We start from the raw sequence: 12,653 nt of genomic DNA, 5'->3' as shown, positions 1-12,653 counted from the left end.
AGACGTATCACAGCACCACACTGAACAGGTGTTTGAAGGTTTGCAGGGGGAGTTGAATTTAGTGAAACTATACTTATAATTGTTGTTGTTTATAGGTCCCCTAATTTGGCAATTTGGCTCAAGTTATAGGGATTCTTGGTTCACTTTATAGGAAGTACCAGAAATTAGTTATATGTGGTGACTTTAATATTAATTTTGTGTGTAGCTGTGCAAGAAAAAGAATGTTGGAAGATCTCCTAAATTCATATGATCTGATGCAGATTGTGTTTTTTCCAACCAGGGTGCAGTGGAATAATAGCACAGCCGTAGACAACATTGTTAGTCATTCTTCATCATTATTGTCATTCTGTTGGTAAAAGGGTGAATGGCCTTTCAGACCAAGAAGCAGAAATTTGATCACTAAAAGGTTTTATACTAAAACAAATGTTATATATATAATTACAATCTATGTAGAATAGAGAGTTTTTTAAACCTAGTTAAGGAACAAGAGTGGCAGGATGTTTATAGTGCCACATAGATGACAAATATAATGCTTTCTGTAATATGGTTCTTATGCTCTTTGAAAGTTGCTTTCCAGGAGAATGTCCTAAATATGGTACTAGCAGTAAAAGGCAGCCTGGTGGCTGAGTAGGTGGGATAAGGATATCATGTAGAACAAAGTGGGAGCTATATCAAAATGTTAGAAGTAGTCCCAATCGAACTACAGTAGCCCATTACAAACAGTAAAATAAGGTGCTTAAAAATGTTGTTAGAAAGGCAATGAGTACGTGGTACGCAGGTAGAATAGCTAATTCACAGCACAAAATTTAAACCATAATGTCAGTTGTGAGGGAAGTGTCAAGTCAGCAGCACAAGTTTGAAGATATAAATTCAGTACATAGTAAAAATGTTTTTGTTACTGATAAGTCAGATATATGTACGGGATTTAACAAGCACTTTCTAAGCATTGCTGGTGAATTAAATAAAAACTTAGTTGCAACAGGGAATCATATAACACTCTTGGAAAATGCCGTTCTGAGTCTGATGTCTGAAATACTCCTCTGTGATATTGACAGTAGTGAGACTGATTCAATAATTAAATTGCTGAAGACTAAGGACTCTCATGGATATGATGGAGTACCTAGCACAATACTAAAATACTGTAAATATATATACAGAATATTAAAATGCTGTAAATGTTAGCCCTGTACTTAACCATATTTGTATTTTTCATTTAAGAATGGTCAGTTTCCTAAACAATTAAAGTACTCAATTGTAAAGCCGATTTATAAAAAGGGAGAAAGAGATAATGCAGACAGTTTTAGACCTATTTTTATGCCATCGCTGTGCGGAGTGGCTGCGAGGTTTGAGGTGCCATGTCACAGACTGCACTGCCACTCCTGCCGGAGGTCCGAGACACACACACACACACACACACACACACACACACACACACACACACACACACACACACACACACACACACACACGCCATCAGTTATTGAAAAATTGAAAAGGCTTTGTATGTAAGGATAATTGATCATGTCATTTCACATAGTTTTCTATCAGATGTACAGTTCAGCTTTAGATGTGGATTAACAACCAAAAATGCTGTGGATTAAACAAAGGTTTGAAATGCTAGGAAAGTTCTCCTAAGGCGTTTGATTGTGTTGATCACAAAATATTTCTCCAGGAGTTGGACCATAATGGAATAGGGGAAGCAGCTCACAATTGGTTCACCTTTTACTTTAATAACAGGCAGCAAAAGGCCATTCTCACAGTGTTGAGAATGGCTATGATGTGTGGTCTCAGTGGGGCATGGTTAAATGGAGGGTGCCCCAGGGATTAGTGATGGGGCCACTCCTGTTATTTATTTATATAAATGAGATACCTTCTTGTATTACAGGTGACTATAAAATATTTCTGTTTGCTGACGACACTGGCTTGGTAGTAAAGGCTGTTGTGTGCAACATTGGGACTGTTTCAGATAGTGCAGTTCAAAATTCATGGCTTCTACAAAGAAACTAACCCTAAATCACATAGTAAGACTCAGTTTTTACAGTTTCTAACACACAATTCAACAAAGCATGACATTTTAATTTTAAAGGCTGGACATATGATCAGTGAAACTGAACAATTCAAATTTTTAGGCATTCAGCTAGAAAGCCCATGTTCAGGATCTTGTTCAAAGACTTAATGCTGCCATATTTACTATTCAAACAGTATCTGAAGCATGAAAAGTAGTCTGCTTTTCTTATTTTCATTCACTTATATCATTTGTTATTATATTTTGGGGTAACTATTCCCATTCTCAAAGGATATTTTTGGCTCAGAAGTGAGTGGCTCGGCAATATGTGATGAAAGTTTGTGAACCTCTTGTCGACCCCTGTTCATTAATTTGGGTGTTCTGACCTTCACCCCTTGATATATATATATTCTTCATCGTAATTTATTGTTAATAATATCAGCTTATTCCCAAGAATTAGCAAATTTCACTCAGTTAATACTAGGCAGAAAGCCAATCTGCATTTGAATCGCACTTCCTTGACTCTTGTGCAGAAAGGCCTGCAAATATTGCTACATCCATTTTCAGTAAGCTACCACAAGAATTCAAAAATCTTAGCAGTAATCCGCACACTTTCAAATCGAAACGGAAGAGTTTCCTCATGGGTCACTCCTATTGTGTCGAGGATTCCTTGAAAATTTAAGCTGATTCCTGTGTTATATTGTTCATTTTGTTTACATAAACATATGGCTTGTCTTTTTTTGGGTTCATAAACATTTTATTTTATCTGTCATTACTTTTATGTTGTAATTTCATGTACTGGAACATTCCGTGACCTTGCAGATTCGCTCCTCAATTTGGTCCTACGGAAATAGATGTACAAAATAAAAAAAAAAAAAAAAAAACTCCCACTCCCTACCTGATTTAACCAATTCCAGTCCTGTCACAGGCTTTTTCTATTATCCCATGAGAGACAGGGCCACCTGTGAAAGCAGCCATGTCACATACCACTTCAGCTGCAATTTCTGAAAAGCACATTATATGGGTGCAACTACCAACCAACTGTCCATGCAAATGAATGGCCATCACCAGACCGTGGCCATGAGCAGAGTTTGCAACCCAAAGGTGGAGCCACTGCTGACCTTATCATGCTTGATTTCAATGGTTACTTCACAACACATGCCATCTAGGTCCTTCCCTCCAGCACCAGCTTTACTGCACTATGTAGGCAGGAGTTACATTTGTCACACATTGTTTGTTCCCATAATCCTCCTGGCCTCAATCTGTAACCTCCGGCATCATCCCCTTCTTTCCTACAGTCTCACTTTCCTCTTTTCTGTCACCCTTTCCCACGCCATTTCCCCACATGATCATCAACACAATGTAGCTGTACAAGTGTGTGTGTGTGTGTGTGTGTGTGTGTGTGTGTGTGTGTGTGTGTGTGTGTGTGTGTGTGTGTGTAGATGGATTTAGAACTGGGTGGATGTATTAAAGAGTTGTAAACCTGGCATGAAATTTTAATAATTGCTTAAAAAAGCATTGCTTGTGGTTATCAGTGTCGCAGGTCCTGTATAAATGAGGAACTACTGTAGACTCACTGGTCCAGTGATGTCAGTTTTTAGCAGCACATATGTAGACAGTGATTTACAAGATACTGGAACAAAAGCTTTTGATTAATAATAATAAAACAACAACAACAACAATAATAATTAATAATAGTAATAGATTGATAGTAATGATGAGGAAGAAATTGCTGTGACAGATGTACAATGGACACATGATTGTGTGTAAGAGATATAAAAAGTGATGGAAACATCTGACTCGTAAGGTGACATTAAAGCAAAAGGTATACTTACTTTATATATGTCATACTGCATAACAGATACATGTGTTACTCCTAAATTTGTTGAAAAATGGAAATATGTTTCCGTATTTACTGCATAAATGATAGCAAATGTTAAAAAAAGTTCTGGTCATTTAATAAAACCTCAGACATTTAATTAAGAAAATATTTTGATCCACAGGTCCTCAAGAAGTACCGTTCGACAGTTCAGCAATTATCTGCAGAGCAGCTAGCACTCCAGGAGCAGGCAGGTCGTGTCTCAGAACTGGAATCTGAAAGAGCTTCACTTCGTGAACAGCTTGCAGAACTGACAACTCGTCTTGAGAGCATGGAGACCCTGGGTGATCCATCGTCAAGCCTAACACAACGTCGTCTTGAAATGCGCACCAAGGAGCTGGAGTCAAAACTTGAGTTGGAACAAACTACACGTGCTCGCTTAGAGGTATGCTTTTTACTGCAATGCCTCCTGCTGTTTGAACACAAAATATGATAACCAAAAACACAAAATAATGTTATTTAAGGTGGAAAATCAATATTTACATATTGACTACTGTGACACAGTCAACCATGGTCGTACTGATGAACATGAACAGAGGAAAGGGACATCAAATATTGAGCTAAGAAGTCATTCCAGTAAACGTGGCTGGAAGAGACTTTTTTAGTTCTGGAAGTCTAAAATTTAATGCTTATTCTTGTTTTTCATGTGTATGTCACCATCACTGTCCTGAAAATTAATAACAAAAGTCCTTTTTTGTTTCGCATAGTAAAACTATAATATTTACACCATGTAGTTGTATTATTGTGCTTACTTTTGTAATTGGCATTCACTTTAAAACTGAAATATTTTTGTGACAATGTGAAAGCAAAATGAACATTTCGTTGGTTTGGGCAGTAACACCGAAGAAATATCATACCTGATAACAATGTCAGTATGAAACAGTACAGCCCTGGACAGAATACAGATAGTGGGAGGAGTAATGGAAACAAATCACCATATACTTGATGTGCTGCTCACTTGGGTTCTTGTTAGCAGCTACTGCAAGCTCATTTGATTTCTGCCATCTGGAAGGTGATGTTCAGGTGGTCATGGTAATGTTTCTGTATCATCACCTTGAAAGACAAATGAGTGGACCAAATGTTGACAGTAGGACTGGATGTTTAAGGGTGTGACTGTTACAGCTTCCTATGGGCAGAAGAGTATTGTGAAAGAGATTATCCATTTTAAATGAGTCACAAACTATGCAAATTATAAGGATAATGCAAAACTTTTTTTAGCAATTTATAATATTTCCTTTGTCTTTGGTAACAGACAACCGGTAAAAAATTTGTTGTAATAGTGTGCACTGATCACTGAGTTTAGAGTTTATGTAGCTTGATTATCATGGTCAGATGAAATAGTGTTTATTAATCTATCGTGGAGACTTCCGTTGAATTGTGTCTCACTGTTAATTGGCTCTCATTTGCATTCTGTAATCAAAGTAACACAAATGAACCTGAAAAGAGCTACAGTAAATACAAGCATGCACAGAAACTTTAGTTTTATAAATTAGTTTGCTAAGAAAGGATTCCTTTTGTTTATTATCTACGAGTGTGACTTTGCTTCTGCTGGCAAAATTGTTAATAATGAGTCTCAAGCTTCAAATTGCAAACTTCTTTTTTAGTAGAAAGGATCTAAAAGGAAAATAGTAAAAAGATGTAAGATTTTATTGTTGTTTTCAGGTCCAAATAGCACGACTGAAGGAAGCAGTTGAAAGACTTCAGGATGAGGCGGCGGCAGCACGTGCAAAGGAGCAGGCGGCAGTAGATGCGTCCCGTAAGCTGCAGCGTACTGTTCGTGAACTACGGGAGGAACAAACGGCAGCGGCAGCTCGTGAATCCGAATGGGCCGTACGTAAGCGTGACCTTGAAAAGCGGCTGGAGGCTTCTGAAGCAGAAGCAGCTGCTGCACGTCAGGATCTCCGACTGGCACTTACTCGAATAGAGGATCTCCAGTCAGCAATTCGTGGAGAACTTGAAGATGGAGAGGACAGCAATGATGATGAAAATTCTGACAGGTGAGGGTATTTCTGTTTCTTGAAGATTTGTAACATGCATGTTTAGTGATGTTTTATAGGTACTTAAACAGTTGAATTGGAGAAAAGAAAATGGGGAGGGGGGTAATACTTTCTATTTAAGAACGATTGCCTGAGCATGTGGATGCTGAGGGGAGAGTAAAGGTTTGTGGCAGTAGAGGGGGGAAGGTTAATAGCGAAATGAATTGTTAGGAGAGTCTTAGGGGGAAGGGTTGGAGATGGCAGAATGTGAATACATCCTGGTAACAATTATAAAACCAGTGTTGTAGAGAGACATGGATAGTTAGCTAAAGACATTAAGTGAGTAGCAGTACCCTGTACCACAACTAATTGTTTATTTTCCTGTTCCACTCATGGACAGAGCGAGGGAAAAATGACTGTTTGTGAGAGCCCTAATTTTTTGTATCTTTTCTTCGTAGATCCTATGCGAAATTACATTGGCGGTAGCAGGGTCGATCTGCTATCTGCTATCAGCTTCAAATGCCAGTTCTGTAAACTTTCTCAGTAGTGTTCCTCAAAATGAATTCCTCCAAGGATTCCCACTTGAGCTCCTACCACCTATCCATAGCACTTGAATGCTGATCAGACCTACTGGTAACAAATCTGGCAACTCATCTCTGAATGGCTTCGATATATTCTTTCAATCTGACCTGGTGCGCATCCCAAACACTTGAGCAGTACTCAAGAATAGGTCACACTAGCATCCTATATGTTACAGATGAACTACACTTTCCTAAAATTCTCCCAATAAACCGAAGTTGACCATTGGACTTCTCTACCACAATATTGACATGCTTGTTCGATTTCATATCATTTCACAACATTATACCCAGATATTTAAAGATATGACTATGTCAAGCAGAACACTACTAATACTGTATGTGAACTTTATGGGTTTGTTTCACCTACTCATACTCATTAACTTACCCAAACAATCTTATGTTTCTTTCCACCTATTGTCTGTTTGTGTCAAATGATGAAACTTTTATCAGGCAATGAAGTACACATTTTTAGTGTTTGATCTCTCTCATCAATTTATTGCCATTTTGGCTATTGCACAACTGATAGTATCCCTCTGTGAAATCTATATTTTCAGCTACACTAAAAAATGTTCTTCTTCTGTCTTGTCATGTTACGTAGACCAACTTTTGATCCACTTGCAGTAGTGGCCAAAACATTCATATGTATAGAACAGTGTGGTGATTGTGTGAAAAAGTATAATCCACCTGAGTAAACTATAAAATTTGATTATGTGGAATTTTAAGTACAGCAGATGTTGTGATCTTCAGTCTGAAGACTGGTTTGAGGCAGCTCTCCACTGTACTTGATCCTGTGTGAGCCTCTTAATCTCCGAATAACTACTACAACCTACATCCTTCTGAATCTGCTTACTGTATTCATCTCTTGGTCTCCCTCTATGATTTTTTACCCCCCCCTCCCCCTCCCAAACACACATACACTTCCCTCTGATATTAAATTGGTGATCCCTCGATGTCCCACCATATGTCCATGAACTGATTCCTTCATTTGGTCACATTGTGCCACAAAATTTCTTTTCTCCCCAATTCTCTGCAGTACCTCCTCATTAGTTATGTGACCACCCCTCTAATCTTCAGCATTTTTCTGTAGCAACACATTTTGAAAACTTCTATTCTCTTTTTGTCTAAACTGTTTGTAGGCCATTTTCGCTTCCATGCATGGTTACACTCCAGACAAATACTTTCAAAAAAGCCTTCTTAACACTTAAATGTATATTCTATACTAACAAAGTTTTCTTCCTTCATAATGCTTTTCTTGCTATTGCCAGTCTACATTTTATATCCCATCTACTTTGCCCATCATCATTTATTTTGCTGCCTGAATAGCAAAACTCATCTACCACTTTAAGCGTCTTGTTTCCTAATCTAATTTCCATAGCGTCACCTGATTTAATTTGACTACATTCCGTTATGCTTATTTTGCTTTTTTAATTTTCACCTTATATCCTCCTATGAAGACAATATCCATTTCATTCAACTGCTCTTCCAAGCCCTTTGCTGTCTCTGACAGAATTACAATGTCATTGGCAAACCTCAAGGTTTTATTTCTTTTCCCTGAGCTTTAATTCTTATCCAAATGTTTCTTTGGTTTCCTTTACTGCTTGCTCAATATAGAGATTCAGTAACATTTCCTGAGGGATAACCTAAAAATTTTGAAATAATTTAATTTTTGTACTGCTACACTTGTCTTTCTGATGTATTTACAATTTCACCTCCAGAAGATAAGTACTGGATAGCAATTCTGTTTCCTTGTAATGTTAGTCACATATCTGAAAAGTTTTATCAATGATGACAACTGTGGCTGCAGCATATGCTTGCATATAATTCTTGTTTTCATTTTATAGTATTTCCTTTGCTAGGTAAAACTGTACTTTTCTAAATCTATGTGACCATTATTCTTGCAGTGCTCAAGACAGTGATGTTTCAGAAGATTCCATGAGTGTGTACCTCACAAACCATAAAGTCCACGTCAACTCCAGCCCTCGTACAACTCGAGCGTCACTGGAATTGGATATTACTTCAAGGTAAAAGAAAGAAAACATTTGTTAGTTCAGTAGTAGTTGAGAACTAATGTGGAATACTGTCTGTTTTAGAATTTATGTGAGAGTTACTGATATTTTGATTGCTTCTGTAGCCCTTTCTTTTCTTGTTGAAAATGTAGTGTCAAGTTTACTGCAGTTCTACTTGTGAGTCACACTCAAAGTGTAAACTATCTAAACTGGAACACTGGCGGGAGCTACATAATAAATTTGTGTATAAACTGTGTAGTATGAATGAGGCAGAAAAAAATTGCAAGTTATGTTAAAACAGAAGAGACCAACAACTGATAATTGCTAGTAATTGCTAGTTGCAATGACACTTTGGCTGGAGAATAACAGACTTCATTATGTGTTCTAGTCATAAACTTAATAAGAGGCTGTGTAGATTGAGGAAGAGCTCAAGTGCTAGTCTGTTGTCACACCATTCACTAACAGTAGTGATAACACTGAAACTTTGTGGTGATGTGTTCCCTGGATAGGATCTTCTGGGTTCATGGAGACTTAATGTCTTGTCACATGTAAATTACACCAACAGTGTTGGTATACACATTCTCCATTCAGCTCAGTATCCATTCTTTTTATAACCCTTTGATTGCAGAGGATTTCCACAGTTCTCAAAGTACGCTGTGCCCTTTGTGTGGTTGACTGCTGCAGCAGTAGATACGTGATGTTTGTTTGCTGTACAAGTCTCAGGATTCATGCTTGTTTATTGCTTGGCAGTGACTGACTTTATCAGCTCAATAGCAGCACAATTGATGGACTCTTTCTATATCATGTCTGTTGGCACACCCTCACTACAAATCATAGTTACGTATAAAATCAACAAATTATCATATCTGGCAAAGGTCTGAAATAGACTTTCTGTCTGTTGACATATCCTAAAGCACAATTAATCCACAGTGAATAATCTAGTTGAGGCATTTATTCTGGGAGCCTACAAACACATCACATCTCAATATGTCTTTATTTGTCTGTCCTGTGGAAGTGGCATTTACAAAAATGTATGTAGTGTAAATATTGTAAATAAATACTGCAGACCGTGTGCATAACTTGTGGTCTTGTGATTAGTGCTGTTTCCTCTAGATTTTGGGTTCCTGGGTTCAATTTCTGGCTCAGGGTTTGAGTGTTTGGGTTGTTCTAATTATTTCATCTCATCTTCAACAACATGCAAGTCACCAAAGTGGTGTTGAACCGAAAGACAGGCTCTATGCAGTTGAACAACTCCAGATGGGGTGTCCAGATCGGTAGTGCCATACAGTCATTTCACTTCACGCGAGACTATCATAGTGCATGTCAAAAACTTGGAACAGACAAAGATGAGAAATGTCAAGCATGTTGAAAGTATCATTTCATTGCTGTGGCAGTAATCATCCTGTTATTGTTAGATAGTATTAAACTTTATTAAAATATAGGGTGATTCAAAAAGGACTTTACAACTTTAAAAATCTGGCATAGGAGGTACAAACACGATTTCCTTGATGTGAATCCCCATTTAAAAAATTGAGTATTGACAGGTCTGGGGAACATGGGGACCATGCAATTGGTGCATCCCAGCCAATCCATTGACATGGAAAGTGGTCGCTGAGAAAACTCTGGACGTCAGCCAGTTAGTGGGGTGGTGCATCATCTTACATGAAGTAAACATTTCGTTCATGGTCATCCTCATTGATCCATGGTATCAAGAACTATTGTAACATATCCAGCCAGGTACACTATTCTGTTGCTGGTTCTTCATGGAAAAAAAAGGGGCCGTACACTTTGTTCTTTTTGAATGCACAAAAAATGTTCAGTTAAGGGCTATCACGAACAAGTTGCAACATTTGATGTGGATTTTCATTGCCCCAAATCCTACACTTACGTGTGTTAACCTTGCGACGTAAGTGAAAAGTCAACTCATCAGAAAAGATGATTTTGTCCAGGAAATGTTCATCATCATGTAATCAATTTAACATACCTGCACAGAAGTTCTTGCGAGCAATTTTATCATTGTCTTGTATTGCTTGTATGATCATAAATCAGTACTGTTTCAAAAGCAAACAGTTTTTCAACACGTGCCAAACAGTCATATGTGGGATTTGCAGTTTGTGAGATGCATGGTGGGTTGATTTCGTAGGGCTGTTGACAAAACATTGTCTCACTCCTTCAATGATGTCGTCCGATATGCTTGGATGACCTGGTGATTTCCCATCTCTTACTGAGCACCCTGTTTCTGCAAAATATTTATGCCACTCATAAATTGTAGGCCTACTATTAGGATCTTTAGTGTGGAAATTAGTCTGAACTGTTGTCACTGACTCGATTCTTCAAAGTGCGCGCGCGCACACACACACATAGCTGAGACGCTCGGGTCCAGTGAAGCCAGCCATCTTTAATGCAGCTGCTGCTAGTGCTCCATACAGTGTGATTCCGCACTAGTGAACTATGTGAGACAAAACTTGATGTATTTCCCTACAAATTGACACTACAATCACCTCTGTAGGTTCTATGAAATAATTTATATGAATTTTCAAAGTTGTTAAGTCCTTTTTGAAACACCCTGTATGTGTTGTCATTTGTTTGCTGATACAGCAGCATTGTGGCAAGTGTATTTGACTTCAGTCAATGCTGAATCAAAACTATGTCTTCACATTTAAGAAACCACATTAAAACAGCCCTTCCAAATGTACATCTCATTTATTTTTTTCAGCAGAACAGTTCTGCTGTAGCCTGACACTTTTCTGTTCTTAACAATATTTTAAAAAAGATAGTTGCTACTCAACATGTAGCAGAGATGCTGAGTCACAGATAGGCACGACAAAAAGACTGTCAGAAAGCGAGCTTTTGGCCAACAAAGCCTCTGTCAAAAATGGACCCCCCCCCCCCCCCCCCACATATGGTTAGTAGCAACTATCCGTTTCATAATATTGTTACATTCTATCCTGAATTTTCCATTGTTTTATTTTTCCATTTTTAAGTTGTACCAAAAGGTGTACATCACAAAATGTATTGAAAGTGAAAGAAATACACCATAAGTTATATGTTGTTGTGAAAAGTTCCAAATAATTCTTAATTTTTCAAATTGAAATGTTTTCTCATAACCCCCTTTTTCAAAAAAGGTACCTTGTTTGTTTGTTATTTGTGGGCAGTAGGAGGAGGAAATATGTGCAGGATAGAATTAATCCTCGCGTTTAATTGAAAAGAACATTCTGTAAGCATACATTGCTGTATAAAACAGACTGCAACTTCTGATAAGAAGTGTGAAGTTGTTTGTTGTTGATTGTGATAAAGACTGGACATTTTGTAATGGATAAATATTTGTTAATCATCTGTCAGCTTTATTGAACAGTCAGTTATGTAATAATGAATTATGTTCTTGCTTTGGAAACGTAAAGTTCAATTCATTATTGATGAAATCATTGTTAGTATATGTCAGGTATTTTAACAGTACATACAAAATGCAAATAAATATTTACAATGTGATGTTCTTCACTCTCTCATCAGATCACTGGAGGTGGCTTCACTGAAAAAGCCAAACGACAGCTCAGGGAAGGAATCGTTTGCATGAGACTGTCTGAACATAGCCTGCTGTGTTGTCAGCAGCTGGCTACCACGATGAGCCACATTCATAGGAGAATGGACTCGGTGGGGGGCAGCCTGTCACAGATGGCTCCCATACCACATTTCTGAGACTGGACTGAGTACAATAAACTGCAGGATATACTGTAACAATTTGAACATAATATATAGATTTTAGTACAATAAATTATTGTTTGCTCTCTATTAGCAAAGATATGTAATGAATTGTATAAATATGTAAAATTAAAAGCAACTTTGGGCTAATATATAAATATATATATATATATATGTATATCTTTGTATACTGCTGCATACCTTTCCGATATATTTCTTAAAGTCTTTTGAAATTCCTATCTGTGTCATTGTTAGTTTCCTGAAAGAAAACCTTGACTGTTACGTTCAGCATTTAAAACTGTTATTGGGAAATAATTGTTTTAGTATATTTATATGTTACTGCATTTCCAATAATATAATAATAGTGTTTTTTATGGAAATGTGAACATACTTTCATTGCCATCGATTTCATTCCTGAGAAAGTGAAGTATTTGCCAATAAATGTTTTATAAATAACATGTCTTTGTTGCTTAAATATTTGTCAGAAATGATTTTTAAAGACCCATG

The 12,653-nt window shown here is 37.4% G+C and overlaps 1 protein-coding gene across 3 annotated transcripts in view; it reads left to right on the top strand.

Moving 5' to 3' along the window:
• LOC126100972 (unconventional myosin-XVIIIa) overlaps window positions 1-12,308 on the top strand; it is a 306,712-nt gene extending 294,404 nt beyond the window's left edge. For all 3 annotated transcript variants that reach the window (XM_049911635.1, XM_049911637.1, XM_049911636.1), the window contains 4 exons: window positions 4,009-4,269; window positions 5,547-5,881; window positions 8,343-8,462; window positions 11,958-12,308. In XM_049911635.1, coding sequence (XP_049767592.1) covers window positions 4,009-4,269; window positions 5,547-5,881; window positions 8,343-8,462; window positions 11,958-12,021 — 780 coding nt within the window. In that variant the 3' untranslated portion in view covers window positions 12,022-12,308. The remainder of the gene's footprint in view (window positions 1-4,008; window positions 4,270-5,546; window positions 5,882-8,342; window positions 8,463-11,957) is intronic.
• Window positions 12,309-12,653: the final 345 nt, after the last annotated feature.

This window comes from Schistocerca cancellata, chromosome 9 (genome assembly GCF_023864275.1).
Source record: "Schistocerca cancellata isolate TAMUIC-IGC-003103 chromosome 9, iqSchCanc2.1, whole genome shotgun sequence".
In the NCBI taxonomy this organism is placed as follows: domain Eukaryota; kingdom Metazoa; phylum Arthropoda; class Insecta; order Orthoptera; family Acrididae; genus Schistocerca; species Schistocerca cancellata.
This window is presented reverse-complemented; position numbering and strand designations above follow the sequence as displayed.